Source organism: Chrysochloris asiatica, unplaced genomic scaffold (genome assembly GCF_000296735.1).
Source record: "Chrysochloris asiatica unplaced genomic scaffold, ChrAsi1.0 scaffold00520, whole genome shotgun sequence".
In the NCBI taxonomy this organism is placed as follows: domain Eukaryota; kingdom Metazoa; phylum Chordata; class Mammalia; order Afrosoricida; family Chrysochloridae; genus Chrysochloris; species Chrysochloris asiatica.
Window position 1 is genome coordinate 620,121 of NW_006409038.1, and position 14,505 is coordinate 634,625.

General features: G+C 35.8%; 1 protein-coding gene across 1 annotated transcript; it reads right to left on the bottom strand.

The window, feature by feature from the left end:
* Positions 1-1,627: 1,627 nt before the first annotated feature.
* On the bottom strand, positions 1,628-2,599 carry LOC102838580 (olfactory receptor 11L1-like). Its single transcript, XM_006877517.1, has one exon. It carries the CDS (start codon positions 2,597-2,599, stop codon positions 1,628-1,630), a length of 972 nt encoding a protein of 323 aa, XP_006877579.1.
* Positions 2,600-14,505: the final 11,906 nt, after the last annotated feature.

Here is a 14,505-nt window from a genome sequence, read left to right on the forward strand (position 1 = left end):
GGTGTAGCAATGATTATAAGGTTAGCCCAGGCCTGAGTGGTGTTTCATTCTGTAGTGCGTAAGTTCACTATAAGTTGGGGGTTGACTCAATGACACCTAACAACAGCAGCAATGTTGTTTGTGTTGTTGTTATGTGCCATCAAATTGGTTTCAACTCATAGTGATCCTGTACAGGACTTCCAAGAGCCTGGTGCGTTTGAATTACTGGCATTGTGGTTCATACCAGCTTTACAGTCCAGTGCTTTATCCCATAGTACTACACCAGTACTCCTTTAGATATATAAAAAATGGTAGGTGGTAGTAGTGGTTGTTATGTGCTCTACCTGAAACATTCATTCTGTTCTATTCATCTCACTTTTGAGTTCAATTAAAGTGCTACTTCAACACAAATATCATTTCTAACCCTCTAGTAGACCTCACTATGAGTCAGAATGGAGTCCTGGTGTGGCATTGTAAAATATGCACTGACTGGAATGCTAACTGAAAGGCGGGCTATTTAGACCCATCACCTGCTCCTTGGAAACCATACACAGGGTAGCTATGAACTGGAATTTATTTGAAGACATTTAACAACAACATGAATTAGAATAGACTCAAAGACAGTGTGTTTGGTTTTGAGGGTCTATGCTCAAATGCCAGCTTTTAATTTATTATTATTTTTCATTTCAACTGTCACACATAGAAATAAGTCACATATTCCCTTGATAATTCATTATATATTTCATCCATTTTTAGAATAGAGGTTTCATTGAGGTGGAACTTTCCTTTGACTATTTTATTGTTATAACCTAGAGTAACCTAGACTGTATCTCTATGCACAAAACAAGGGATTAAAAATATTCACAGAATTAATTAATAAAAAAGTATACAGGATTGGTGAAATTTTTATAAGTACTGGCTAAATTTTAATAAAATAATAATAACAACTACTTCAATATTTTAATGTACATTCTTTGCCTCCTAAGGTTTACAAACGACATATAATACTTTGAATTTTCTTTCCTTCCTTCTTTTCTCCCTCCCTCTATCACTTCCTCATTCCTTCCATTCCTTCTTACCTGGCACCTCATTAAAGAATAGAACATTTAAAAGTTTACAATACTATAGATAAATATTTGGCACTTCAAAAATATTTCTTTGTTATTTTTCATCACTAGGAGAAAAATTAAGTCAACACACATTTTTAATAACATCTTTTTTTGCTTAATTTATTCTACAAATATACTATTATCACCAATGATACCAGGGGTTAGGCCTACAGGATTAGTCTCATAAAACTAGTAAAAAGATGTGAAACTTTCCACACATGTGGCTATGTAAACACAAGGGGAATCCTGTGGTAGGTTCTTCAAGTTATATGTATATATAATCCTGAAGCATTGGCATTGTACTATCAGATTCTATTCAAAAGATAGAAGTGTCTAAAGAATCATTTGACTGAAAAATGATCTGATAAGAGAATATTATCTTTCTGACCAATTGTTCAAATGGACAATGAAGAAGCTGTTTCATTGTGACTTTTGGAAATTAATGTAGAACTGCAATTTAGATTCCGGTTTGAAGGTTATAAAATTGCCACTCACTGTCCCAATATTTCATTCACTGTGTAATTTGAGCATTTTTTAATTTATCTAATAAAGACACTTCCTTTCACTCTTACTCCATATACGCCACACTTTCTTCTCATAAACTTTCTAACGGCCTCTTTAAAGTCTTTATTCCTCAAGCTATAGATAACAGGATTAAGTAGTGGGGTGACAACTGTGTAAAAGACAGAAATAATCTTGTTGATTTCTGGTGACAAGTGGACATTGGGACGGACATACATGGAGATCATGGTCCCATAGTAGATAGTGACAACAGCCAGATGGGATCCACATGTGGAAAAGGTCTTCATCTGGCCAAAGGCTGAAGGGATTTTCAATATGGAAGACACAATGAATACATAAGACACAAGTGTAAGAAAAAAACAAATGCACAATACAGCAATTGACAGGATGAAAATCGCCAACTCAGTGATATAAATACTGGAACATGACAGCTGCATAAGTGGTGGGAGGTCACAGAAGAAATGATTGATATGGTTGGGTCCACAGAAGTCCAACTTTGAAATCATCAAGGAAGGCAAAAAGCCTGTGCCAACCCCTGTCAACCAGGAGATTCCTACCAATTTTGTGCAGATCTCAGAACTCATCAGGTAGGAGTAGTGGAGTGGGCTACAAATGGCCAAGTATCGATCATAGGCCATCATGGCTAGAAGAAAACACTCAGTAGCCCCAAAGAACACAAAGAAATAAAGCTGAGCCATACAAGCAGTGAAGGAAATAACTTGGCCCCAGGAGAGTAAATTGGCTAAGAGAAGTGGCACAATGGTGGACGTATACCAGATCTCTAGAAAAGAGAGGTGCTTGAGGAAAGTGTACATAGGCAGTTGTAATTTCTGGTCTTGACTCACCACTGTGATGATGACAACATTCCCCATGACCGTAAGACAGCAAATGATCAGAAAAATAGCAAAAAGCAGTGTCTGGAATTTCTGAAGATTCTGGAATCCTAACAGATGAAATTCAGTGACAGTGGATGTATTCTGGGGCTCCATTGCCTATAAGAGAAAAACATTTTGGGAAAAGTAGAGTATAAAGAGCACTTTTTTGTTGTTTTTGTTATTGTTAAGTGTCATCAGGTCTGTTCTGATCTATAACAGTCCTATGTAGGGTTTCTGAGGAACGGCAACTGAATTTTAACTGCTGACCTTGCAGTTCAAATCAACCTTGTGGTCAAGTGCTTATCCTACAGCACCACACCAGGACTTCTGATATCCTTTCTTAGCATGATAAATATCATAACTCACCACTGTAATTAATTTATTATAAAAACACAAATATCCATTGGATTGGTTTCTGAGTCAAACTCAACTGTAGAGATATTTGGTAGCAGCATAACCAATGAATGTACTTTTATTTTTTCTTTAAGTTTTGCCACTGGAGTGGTAAATACCTTAAGTCTGTCTATCTAATCCAAAAGTAACTGTTTTAAATTTGAAATAAAAATTATATATGCTAACATGCATTGCTTCTCAAGTTTATTTCACATATATTTTTCATTCCCAGTGTTATATATAACTTTGTGTGATAAATGAAATCTATAAATCTATACTGTTCTTACCCCAATTAGAAAGTTTCCCTCTTTTGTTTTCTGTGATAAATTAATGTCCCTTGGAGTGACTCCTGGTCACTTTTTTGGTCTCTTGGCAAACACTCAAATGGAAGGATTTTTCTCTTCTGGGACTAAACCCAAACATTTGAAGCAGGATCCCAGAGATGAGACATGATGTAAAAGGATCTCTGTGGGACTAATCCCAGGATGGTTACTTCTCACTTGTAAATATATTCAGCATCTGAAAATATATTCAACATGGTACTCACCTCCAAAACAAAGAACTATCTTCAGCCTAGATAGTTCCTATAGTTTCCATAGCTTCTACCTGCCCTTTGTCAGAAAATATGTATTAAACTGCCCAAATGATATTTTTAATAATAAGATATAGCATTCAAAGCCCACAGCAGTTCCAGCTTGCATAAAGGTGGCCAAATTTCTGAAGACTGATGTGGTCCTAACTAGATCTCTCCTCAAAATGCTTTTTTTAACAACTTTTTTTTTTTGCTTTCCTCCTTGCACATTCTTCTCTAAGCACTCTGTGTTCCTTGACATTCTTTCAAACAATCCAGGATTTAATCTCCTTCATATTTAACACCTTCAGTTCCCTGGGATTTTCTCTGAAAACATTTTTATGTGCTCATTTCTTATTGCTTCCAGTCTTTGCCCAAATACCATTGCCAACTTATGTTGTCAGTTCAAAGTAAAACTAGTTGCATACATCTTGGTTTGATACAGGTTATTCCAAAATGCTGGATTAAAATCTTGAAGAAATCATTTGTTATTAAATCCACACAGATTGATTTATTCAATAAAGGGGAGAGATGATTGAGGATTGTATGAGTCACAGCCATGCTTGCAGTTTTCTCAGTAACATAACAATATCAATGATTCCATTGTGTTTGGCATTCTACTGCTTTTTTATAAGAATATAAGCATTGAATGTTATATCGAATGCTTCTGTTGTTGTTAAGTTTTGACAAATCAGTTCTGACTCTTAGTGATACTGTATAGGGTTTTTGAGGAGTGGCTGGTGAGCTTGAACTACTGACCTATGGTTCAAATCAACCTTGCAGTCTAGCACATTAACCCACAGTACCACACTAGGACTCCTATTGAATAGAATAATATAACTCAATTTACTAAGAACAATGAAATTTTCAAAATGAAATTTAAAAACAAGGGAAAATGAAGGCTTGATATGGGAGACAACAAGAAAACAGTGTTGAATCACTATGGAATAAAAGTTCACAGGACATTTGGCCCAATTTGCTAGTCATCCAAAGCCTTTCACACAATATACATTCAAATTCACATGAAACTGAAGTTTGTTCATATACTTCCAGCAGTGAGAAACTAACTCTTGAAATATTGATTGCATTAAGCTATAAAATGTCTGCTTCCCAAAACTGAGTTGGCTTTATTCACCAGTAAAAGCACAAGCAGTCTAACCACAGATTTAATATTTAGTGTTTTTTTAACTATATGAAAATAAGTATCATTAATAATGTTATTGCTATTTTGGAGCTCTGGTGTTGCACTGTACTATAAGCACTGGATCCCGAGGTTGGTTCAAATCCAGCTGCTCCTCAGAAATATTTTACAGGGTCACTGGGAATCAGAATAAACTTCCCAGTACTTAACAATAATTGCTGTTTTAAGTAATATTGCCTGGAGGAAACCAAATGATCTTTTGATTTCTCTAGATCTCTTCCTTGGTTACATTCCAATAACTGTTGGTGTTGTTTGACTCATAGAAACTGTATGTACAACAGAAGGAAACACTGCCTGGTCATGTGCCATACTCACAACTGTTGTTATGTCTGAATGTTTAAATTTTCTGGCACTATACATGACAATGTTCTGCTGCTGTCAATAAGGTTTTCAGACCTATATAGGGTCGCTAAGGGTCGGAACCGACTCGATGGCACTTCACAACAACAACATCATTGCTGATATTCAGAAATAGTTGGCCTTTCCTTCCTAGTCTGTCTTAGTTTATAAGGTCTGCTGAAATGTCCTTCCTAATCTGTCTTAGTTTATAAGGTCTGCTGAAATCTGTCCACCATTGGTGACTATACTGGTATTTAAAATATCAGTGGCATAGTTTCCAGCATAACATGAAAATGAAAGTCACCTTATTTGGATAGGATACATGCATGTCTAATCAGCAACAGAAATATTACCCAGAAGCCACCTTTCTTCAAAGTCAGTCCATCTCAATGAGGACTAGTCTTTCCTTTCATTTGCTCTAGCCACAAACCTTGAATTTAGTTTCTATTTCTTTCAAATCTCACATGTGAAGGGACAAATGCTGAATGCTCCAAAACGGACTCACCAATGTTAAACCAGGTACAACAGACAGAAGAGTGGTGGGTGGTTCCAGTGAGTAAAGTTTTACAATCTAGTCAATTAACAAAGCTATTTACTCTATTTCTATCTAGATGGATCATCTGAAAAGGCTAGAAAAGTCTCAATTATGAGAGCTAATTTTTGAGGCCTGTGTATTTTTAGAATCCTATCACCATCACCATCAAAATTAAAATAGCAAAATTTAATGACCTTTGACTCTATAACACTGATGTTTACTTCCTGCTCAAAAAGGACAAGCTTGTCTATGTGAACTACACCTACCTGTTTTCTAGGTCTCAAGCTGTTTATGGGAGGCAGCACTCTGAAACACTGGAGAATGCGGTCTTCCCACAAACTTGGGCACCGTAAAGACTGCTCACATTTGACCAAGGCTCTGCAGAGCCTACCATAGAGACCCCGAAATCTTGCCTGCTCCAAAATCTGCATTGCCAGCCTCTGAAACAAATGCAAACCTTGTTTCTTTTGAATAACCAGAAATTCGACATCTTATGCTGGTGTTTGATGTTGGGTAAAGTTGGCTTCTCTTTTCAATAACCTTGTGTTTCTAGGGGATTTGACTCTACCGAGAATCCTGTCTGTTCCCCAGATATTCTTTAACAATTTACCTATCAAGTTAGTAAACAATGAAACCAATCTCCTGAGAGTCAGCCTTGCCTGTAGAGGCTTGCATTGTTGAAAACACTTGGAGGATGGACATAATTCTTAAATTCGTTTTGAAGTAGATTATTTTCTAATTAGGATAGGTCCCAATGATGTTAAATTAGACATTTAATTAAACAAAAAGCCATTTCTATGATATTCAGCAGGTTTACAATTAATGAGTAAACTAATCTGGTGATTAAATACATTGCTTCTGTATTCTGTTGAATAGCAGATGATTAAGAGGCATTTTGCCACCATATTATAAATATAATTGTGTCTAAATACAATTTAGGTAAATAATATTTAGACATAATTGCATTTGCTTTAATGGACTACAGATAAATAATAAAACTATCTGTAGTCCATTAAAACAATCTATCCCCATTAATTCTAAGAGTAAATCTATGAATTTGACAAAGAAAATATAGTATCTAATTAGTCTGACAGACTTAGTTTGAGTTTTAGAATAAATGCTTACAAAACATCTGAAACAACAGCAGCATTGAAAAAAATATATATGTATGCAAAATGATCTCTAATTAAGAAGAGCTATCATTGCTGATGGAGTTCTGGTGTGGTGCTATGGGTTTATGTACCAGACTACAAAGCTGTTTGAACTGCAAGGTCGGTGGTTCAAGCTTAACAGCTCCTCCTCAGAAACCCTAAATAAGGTTGCTATGGTTCTGAACTAACTCGACGGCACTTCACAACAACAACATCACTGCTGATATCAGATGGAACTTGGATGAAAGCACAGAATACAAGAAAGATATTTACCTGTGTTTTATTGACTATGCAAACACTTTCAATTGTGTTGAGCATGACAAGCTATTGACAACAGTGCAGAGAATGAGTATTCCAGAACACTTAATTGTGCTTGTGAGGAACCTATACATAGACCAAGATGTAGTTGTTCACTCAGAACAAAGAGACATTAAATGGCTTTAAATTAAGAAAGCTGTGTCAGTATTGTACTTCACCATACTTATTCAATCTGTATGCAGAGCAAATTAATCTAAGAAGCTATATTATATGAAGAAGAATATGGCATCGTAACCTGCAATATGCAGTTGATACAATCTTGCTTGTTGAAAGCAAAGAACACTTAAAATACTTATGAAGATCAAAGTCACAGCCTTCAGTTTGGGTTGCTCCTCAAGGTAAAGAAAACAAAAATCCTCACCACTGGACCAATAAGCAATATCCATATAAAGATTGCAATATCCATGTAAAGAAAAGATTGAAGAGACGAAGGATTTCATTTTGCTCAGATCAACCATCAACACTCATGGAAACAGCAGTCAATAAATCAAATGCTGTATTGCATTTGGTAAATCTGCTACATGAGACCTCTTTAAACTGTTGAAAAGCAAAGATATCAGTTTGAGGATTAAGGTAGACCTGACCCAAGACATGATACTGTCAATAACCTCATATATATCCGGAAGTTGCGCAATGAACATGAGGACAATTCTGCTTTCTTTGCAGTCTACCTAGAGCATATTGCCTACTCTTTCAAGTACTCTGTTTAAAAAGAAAAAAAACCTCTTAGATAAGATTGTGTGATGCTGTAGGATAACGTTAACTACTCACTGGTTCAAACCCACCAGCTGATTCTTAGAAACCCTATACAGGGTCGCTATGAGTCAGAAACAGCTTGATGACACTTAATAAAAGCATTAACATACAAGATAGTGTACACACAATGGACAGTGTTTTGATGTTTCAGAATTATGTTAAGAGAGAAGTGCTTTAAAAGAAGTTAAGGTATTAATTACATTTACAGAAAACAAATAGAAGATAAAAATAGAGACATTTATAAGAGAGATTAAAATTGCTGCTTGACCACAGAATTAGAAATGTCATGAAATAGAATATTTAGGAAAATATATTTGGGTTCAACAAAAGGAAGGGCATTTCAAATGTCATAAATTGTTCAAGCACAGGAAAGATTATTATTTGCTTGTGTTTTATACAAGGAAATGAGTGCTGCATTCATTTGCAAATAACCCATTACACAGTTTTTGCAAACCAAGTCAATGCCTTCTCCCATTAAATTCCTATTTAAGCTATGTGCATTTTATGTGTGGGGTCATCATTTATGTGGATACAATATATGTAAAAATGCAGTACTTGTTATATCAGACATCTTGTGTTTTATGATAATTAATATTTTAATTAATAAATTTAAATATCTTAAATAATAATTTTAAGATTTCATAGACTTAAATTATTTTTTAATTTACTCATTGTTGTTGTTAAGTGCCATCAAGTCAGTTCCAATTCATAGGGATGCTGTATAGGGTTTCCAAGGAGCAACTGGTGAGTTTGAACTGCCAACCTAGTAGTTCAAACTGACCTTGCTATCCAAAGTTTTATCCTATAGTGCCACACCAGGACTGCAATTTACTCATAGACATTATATTTCACAAAATCTAAATTCAACATTATCAATATAGATATTGCCTCTATATAAAGACAAAGAGGAGAAGATTTTCCAGGATGTAGTTATTCATAGGTCTTGATGGTCCAAAGATGAGTCACAGTGTCTTTTAAAATCCATTCTAAAGTTTTTGGATGTTATAAATGACTCTGTTACCTGTAATAACAGGTTCTCAATTCAAACCCATCCAATGATTCTGTGGAAGAAAAGACCTGTTGACGTGCTTCTGTAAAAATTGTACTCAAGAAAATCCTAGGAATTTTATTCCTACTCTGCAGACTTAGAATCACCTTGTGTCAGAATTGACTGGATAGCAACTAACAACAAACACAAGACAAATGACAAATAAATCATCAGGCAACTTAAAAGGGGTGTTGAAACAGTTCATGAGAATGCATATTATGGAAAAAAAAAAAAAAAAAACTATATATGGATTTCAAAATTCTGGTTGCAATCAACTCAATGGCATTAGGTTTGGTTTGACTTTTTATAACATGTCCAGGTGTGGTGCTGTAGGATGAGATTTGGGAATGCTAACACCAAGGTCGTAAGTTCAAACTCACCAGATGCTGCTCAGAAATCCTATAGGATCTCTATGAGTCTGAAACAACTCTATAGCACTCAACAACTAACAAGAAAACAGAATATATTTTGAGTCCTTCATAAGAAGGACAAGAACTCCTAGTGTAGTACTGAAAGATTAAGTACTGGACTGCAAACTTAGAGGTCAGTGGTTCAAACCCACCAGCCACTCCTCAGAAATCCTATACAGGGTCACTAAGAGTCTGAACTGATTCTATGGCAATTAACAACATGAAGAAAGATGATAATTGCTTGAAACAGCTCCTATCAGATCAACACAAATTTTTTCTAAAATTGAAGTAAGAACAAATGTCAAATTTTTATTGAACTTAGGTGGAAGAATGATTAAATCATTGATGTTTTACGAAAAGTTTCTGGGGACAATACCTCCAAATAAACAAGCAGTTTACATATAAACAACTCATTTGAAGAGAGGACATAATGATATTGAAGATGAAGCCCATAGTGGCAGACCATCCACATCAATATATGAGGAAAAAATTAATCATGCTTATGCCCCTATTTATGAAGACCAAATGATTAACAGCAGAAACAATAGCCAACACCATAGACAAACAATTGGTTCAACTTACATAATTATAACTGAATAATTAAAGTTCAGCAATTTTCCTTCTCAATGGATTCTAAAACTTTTGTTTAAATTTCAAACAGGTGGAAAATATTTAAAGAAAAAGCATTTCTTGGAAGAAATGTTACAGGAGATGAAACTATTCTCAAGACAGCACCATCAAAGCAATGGTTTCCAAGAGGCGGAAGTTGTCCAGTCTAAAAAAAGAGGACTCATCAAGAGCAAAGATCATGGCAACAACTGTCTAAGATGCTTAAGGTATTTTTCTTGTTATCTTTTTGGAGGACCAAAGAATGATAGCTTCTGTTTAATATGAGTTTTGAGAAAGTTAGCTAAAGTTTTAGCAGAATAACTTTCAAGAGAGCTTCACCAGCCAGATTTTCTCAACCACAACAATATTCCTGCTCGTTCTTCATATCAAACAAAGCAATTTTGAGAAAGTGTTAATGGGAAATTATCAGACATCCACCTTGCTGTCTTGTTTTAGTCCTTTCTGACTTCTTTTGTTTTCTAAAAAAAATTCTGAAAGTGCAGCCATTTGTTCTTTAGTTGTTGGTGGTGGTTGTGTGTTGTGGAGTCATTTCAATGCATAGTGACCTTTAATAGGGTTTCCAGGGCTGTAAATCATTACAGGAGCAGAAAATCTCATCTTTCTTCCATGGAGCAGCTGATAGATTCAACTGCTGACCATGTGGTTAGCAGCTCAGCTCATAATCCATTACACTACCAGAGCTCTGTGTTCTTTAGTTAATCATATTACAAAGACTAAACTGACATGGTTAAATTCAGTTCTTTAGGGATAGACTAAATGACTGCTATCATTACATACAAAAGTGTTTTTAAGAGTTCTGGTGTGGTGCTGTAAGATAGGCACTCAACCACAAGGTATATTTGAATCACAAGATTAGCAGTTCAAACTCACCAGCCGCTTCTCCAAAAACCCTATGCAGAGTCGCTATAAGTCAGAATCAATTTGACGGTACTTAGAAACAACAACATGTCAAGAAATACAGGGTTTTTTGTTTTTTTTCTTGGTTTCTTTTCTTTATTTTGGTTTTTATTGTGAATTGATTGATAGTTTACATGAGAGAACATTGGTTTTACTCTCCTCCATGCATCATCATTTAACAGTATTTGCTTCTATTCCCTCTGTTTTTTTGCTGTTGTTTTTGTTTGGCTGGGGAGGGGGAATGTACTAAAAAATACTCAGGAATATATAATCATTTAAACAACCAAAGGGCACATTCTGCAAGCCAGCCTCCTGGCCACCAGCATACACTTAACTCTCAGCTCTAGACCTCTGGGGCTATGTCTTTGTTCATAGGCTCAGGTGTCACCAGTTCTCACCATACTCTGATCCAACCAGCCCTTCCTCTTCTCTCTCATCTCCAGGTCGACAGGAGTCTATGGAAAATGGGGACCTTCATGCTTTGATAGAATCAAAACCCAGGGTTTCTAGGTCCAACAATCAATTTTTAAATATTTTCTTTTTTATAAAATGAGAATAAGGATTACCCAAACATAATATCCCAATCCTTCATGCATTCTCTTTGTATTTATATGACGTGATGGGGCTATTATAAGAATGCAGCTTGTTTTATATTAACTTTTCAATAGAGTGTCAGACGACATTTTGTTGTCTTTTAGAATTCATTAATGATCAAGGGAATATTTGGCAAAATGCTTGTTTATAATTTAGAATCACTCTTGCAACCAAGAAATTAAATAATGCTAGTGTTTGTTCATTTGATATAGGTTTAACCTATTATCTTCCAACTTTTCTGGAATTGGTTACATGGACTATTAAAACGTGAAACATTTCCTACATTCCCTATGATCTTCTTGAGAATCTCAGATACTTGCCTTTAACCAACAATTGTTCAAACACAAAGTGCAGAGTAGTCTACTTCTATTGCTGTGTCAGACAAATTAAATATGTGGATTTCTGTGGGAAATACCTCCTCATACTGATGCATTACTTGTTTTCTCCAGAATGCTCTTACCCTTGCAGTTCTGACTCTGAAAGCTCCACATCCCAGAGTGAGTCTGGCTTAGATGATGTTAATGCTACTATACACAAAATTCAGAAAGTTCTTCTAGGTTGAAAAGAATTCAGTGTGGTTTGAAAGATATACTGAGCAAAGATGGTTAAAAAAGAAAATGGAGTTTGAATTTCAGTAGAATTTCCTAATTTTCATCTTGAATGTCTATGTATATACTGGAAATGATATAAAAGATTATGTGTTTTATCTAATCCTTCAACAGGAACAAATCTAGTTCCGTGTTTGTATTATTTGGATATAATTTATTCTGAATGGCAATTTTAAATTCTGTAGATTGTTTGAAATTTTCATTCAAATATTTCATGAATCATCCAGTTGAATGATCAATTCTGCAGAGTAGTACAATAATAAGTAGTAAGCCATGACTGTGACAGTTGAGATAAGGAAGAAACTGTCATGACTATAATTATTACCAGATTTGGTCTTTGGATAAGGTTGAGCTCTGTGACCTAAGGATGATTTAATCTCCCTTCTTATATTCCATATGTCTAAATTGCAGCACTATTTAGGTAATTACAGAGACGGTTACATCGGACCTTCCTGAATTACTAACTTTGGTAAAGTAAGGGATATAACTGTTGTTGTGGTTGTTACTGTTGTTGCTAGGTGTCTTCGAGTCAGTATCAACCCATAGCAAACTTATGCACAGCAGAATGAAAAATTGCCGGATCCTGGCCAGCCTCACTGCTGTTGCCATGCTTGAGTCCATGGATGCTGCCACTTGGCCAATCCATCTAGTTGGGGGCCTTCTTTTTCTCTGACCCTCCACCTTACCAAACATGATATCTTTCTCTAGCAACTGGTCCCTCCTGATAATATGTCCAATGTATGAGAGACGAAGTTTGGCCATCTTGGCCTCCAAGAAGCATTCTGGCTGCACTTATTCCAAAACGGATCTACTGATTCTTTTGGCAGCCTATGGAACTTTCATTAATCTCCTCCAACACCACAGCTCAAAAGCATCAACTCTTCTACAGTCATCCTTATTCACTGTCCAAATTTCGCATGCATATGAGGCTATCAAAAATACCATGACTTGGCTCAGGCGCACCTTAGTCCTCAAGCTGACATCTTTGCTCTTCAACACTTAAAAAGGTCTTGTGCAGCAGATTTGCCTGATGCAATACGTCATTTGGTTTCTTGACTGTTGCTTCCACTGAGTGTTGATAGTCAATCCAAGAAGAATGAAGTCCTTGACAACTTCAATCTTTTCTGCTTCAATAAGAATGTTGTTTGTTGGTTCAGTGGTGAGGATTTTTGTTTTCTTTACATTGGGATGTAATCCAGACGGAAGGCTGTGTTCTTTGGTCTTCATCAGTAAATGTTTTAAGTCCTCTGGACTTCAGCAAGCAAGGCTGTATCACCTGCATATGGCAGGTTGAGTCTTCCTCCAATCCTGATACCATGTTTTTCTTTATAGGACCCAGATTCTTGGATTACTTGCTCAGCATACAGGTTGAATAATTATTGTGAAAGAATACAACCTTGTTGCACACCTTCCTTAATTTTAAACCATTCAGTGTTCCCATGTTCTTTTTGAACAACTTCTTCTTGGTCCAGGTGCAAATTACTCATGAGCACAATTATGTGTTCTGGAATACTATATATATATATATAGTATTCATATATATATCTTGTCATGATCCACACAATCGAAAGACTTTGTGTAGTCAATAAAGCACAGGTAAACATCATTCTGATATTCTCTGCTTTCAGCCAAGATCCATCAGAAACCAGCAATGATATCTCTTGTTCCACAGCCTCTTCTGAATCTGGCTTGAACTTCTGGAAGTTCTCTATTAATGTATGATTGTAGCCGTTTCTGTATTACTTCTAGTAAAACTTTACTAGTATGGGATATCAAAGAGACTGTTCAATAATTTCAGCATTTTGTTGGGTCACCTCTCTTTGGAATGGGCACAAATACGGATGCTTCCAATCAGTCGGCCAGATAGTCATCTTCCAAATTTCTTGGCATAGATGAGTGAGTGCCTCCTGTGCTGCCTCACTTTCTTGAAAGATTTCAATTTTTATTCCATCAATTTCTGGTGCCTTGTTCTTTGCCAATTCCTTCAATGCACCTTGAACTTCCTCTATTAGTATCATTGGCTCTGGATCATATTCCATCTATTGAAACGGTTGAATATTAACCATTTCCTTTTAGTTCAGTGACTCTGTGTATTCCTTCCATCTTCTCTTGATGCTTTCTGCATCACTCAATAATTTGCCCAGGGAATCTTTCAATAATGAAAGTCGGGCCTTGCATTTTTTCTTCTGTTCCCCCAGCTTGATAAATGCTGAGTGTGTTCTTCCTTTTTGATTTTCTGATTCCAGATCTTGGCATATTTTGATGTAATATTTTGCTTTATCTTCTCGAGCTGATCTTTGAAATTTTCTGTTCAGCTCTTATATCGCCTCATTTCTTCCATTTGCTTTCACATCTCTACAGTGGAGAACAAGTTTCAGTGTCTCTTCTGATATCCGTTTTGACCTTTTCCTTCTTTCTTGTCTTCTTAATGACTTTTTGCTTTCTTCATGTATGATGTTCTTGATGTCATCCCACAACTCTTCTGGTCTTTGGCCTTTAGTGTTTATGAGCTTTATAGGGTTTATGAAGCTGTAAATCGTTACAAGAGAATAAGCTTCATCTTTCTCCC